The sequence below is a fragment of the Gekko japonicus genome, unplaced genomic scaffold (assembly GCF_001447785.1).
Source record: "Gekko japonicus isolate JY-2015 unplaced genomic scaffold, Gekko_japonicus_V1.1 scaffold459, whole genome shotgun sequence".
Classification (NCBI taxonomy): Eukaryota; Metazoa; Chordata; class Lepidosauria; order Squamata; family Gekkonidae; genus Gekko; species Gekko japonicus.
Genome location: NW_015173137.1, coordinates 99,291 through 100,396, shown reverse-complemented (window position 1 = coordinate 100,396; position 1,106 = coordinate 99,291). Strand labels below are relative to the sequence as shown.

The window sequence follows — 1,106 nt, the reverse complement described above, 5'->3', positions numbered from 1 at the left end:
AGTCTTGAATCTGATTCTGGTAAGTCCTGGGAACCAACCAAGAGAGCACATGTGCTCAGAACATCTTGCTCTTCCTGGCATTGCTCTTATACTTCAGGTATATGTGAGCCCTCTACAGTGGAAAAGCTCTGGCACTGAAGGTGTCCTCTTTAGCAAAGCAGGCCACAGACCTCACTTTTGAGACCTATGACAGTGTAACATGTTACAGACAACCTTGGTTACTCCTTGAGCACATTGTGGTCAGTGGAACAAGGTTGAACTCTTCTCCTTGTCACAGATTCTGCTCCAGTCAGTCTCTGAGTGTCCAGCCAAGACATTCAGAAAATCAGCTTCACTCCAGCCTACTAGGCAATTTCCCCTCTTGGCCTTGTGTTCTTTCGTGTCTTGTTGGGGATGCTCAGGTCAGTAGTTCTGCTTCAAGCCCCCATTAGCGGCTCAGAAACTGGAGACTGATCTCCTTCTCGGGTACCAAGAGGGTGCGTGTCATGGGTTTCACAGCATGTCCTTCTTGTGCTGGCTTCACTTCAAAATGCATCAAGATCTTAAATGCAGAAAGAAAAAGAGGATACATTTTAGTACCCTTTGAGTCAAAGCTTTAATTTGTTGTTGTTATTTATTTGACTTATATCCCACCCTCCCCGCTGAGGAGGGGAACTAAAAAGAGTAATCCAGTAATTATTAAAAAGAGTAATCCAGTGCCATCCAGTGTCATTTCAGGTTAGGAAAGCCATATGTGGTGGTGGGGGGAAGGTGAAGCCCAGCACCGTAGCTGGACATTTTTTCATGGGGGGAACCAAAATGGGGCACGGCAGCTAATTTAATTAATTACATTAAATTAATTAATGGAGCCAATTGCCTGTTCCAGCCAGTAAGTTAGCAGGGTCAGCACAAGCATCCACCAAGGAAAACTGGGACTGCTATGCCCAAAGCAACGGTCTTGAAAACATCATGGGGTCACCCAGCAGAACAGCAACCGAGAGTGGCTGCTCCACCACTGGCCATCCCACCTCCGGTCTACCATCTGTCCCTGGTGCGCATTCCCAGCTCCTCCTCCATACTTGATTTGGTCTGAGTGCACTCCACCCCCCTAGCCTGCTGCTTGTACT

General features: G+C 47.4%; 1 protein-coding gene across 1 annotated transcript in view; it reads right to left on the bottom strand.

The window, feature by feature from the left end:
- Positions 1–369: 369 nt before the first annotated feature.
- LOC107119675 (25-hydroxyvitamin D-1 alpha hydroxylase, mitochondrial) overlaps positions 370–1,106 on the bottom strand; it is a 14,113-nt gene continuing 13,376 nt past the window's right edge. The window contains exon 9 of the mRNA XM_015422225.1: positions 370–541. Coding sequence (XP_015277711.1) covers positions 428–541 — 114 coding nt within the window. The 3' untranslated portion in view covers positions 370–427. The remainder of the gene's footprint in view (positions 542–1,106) is intronic.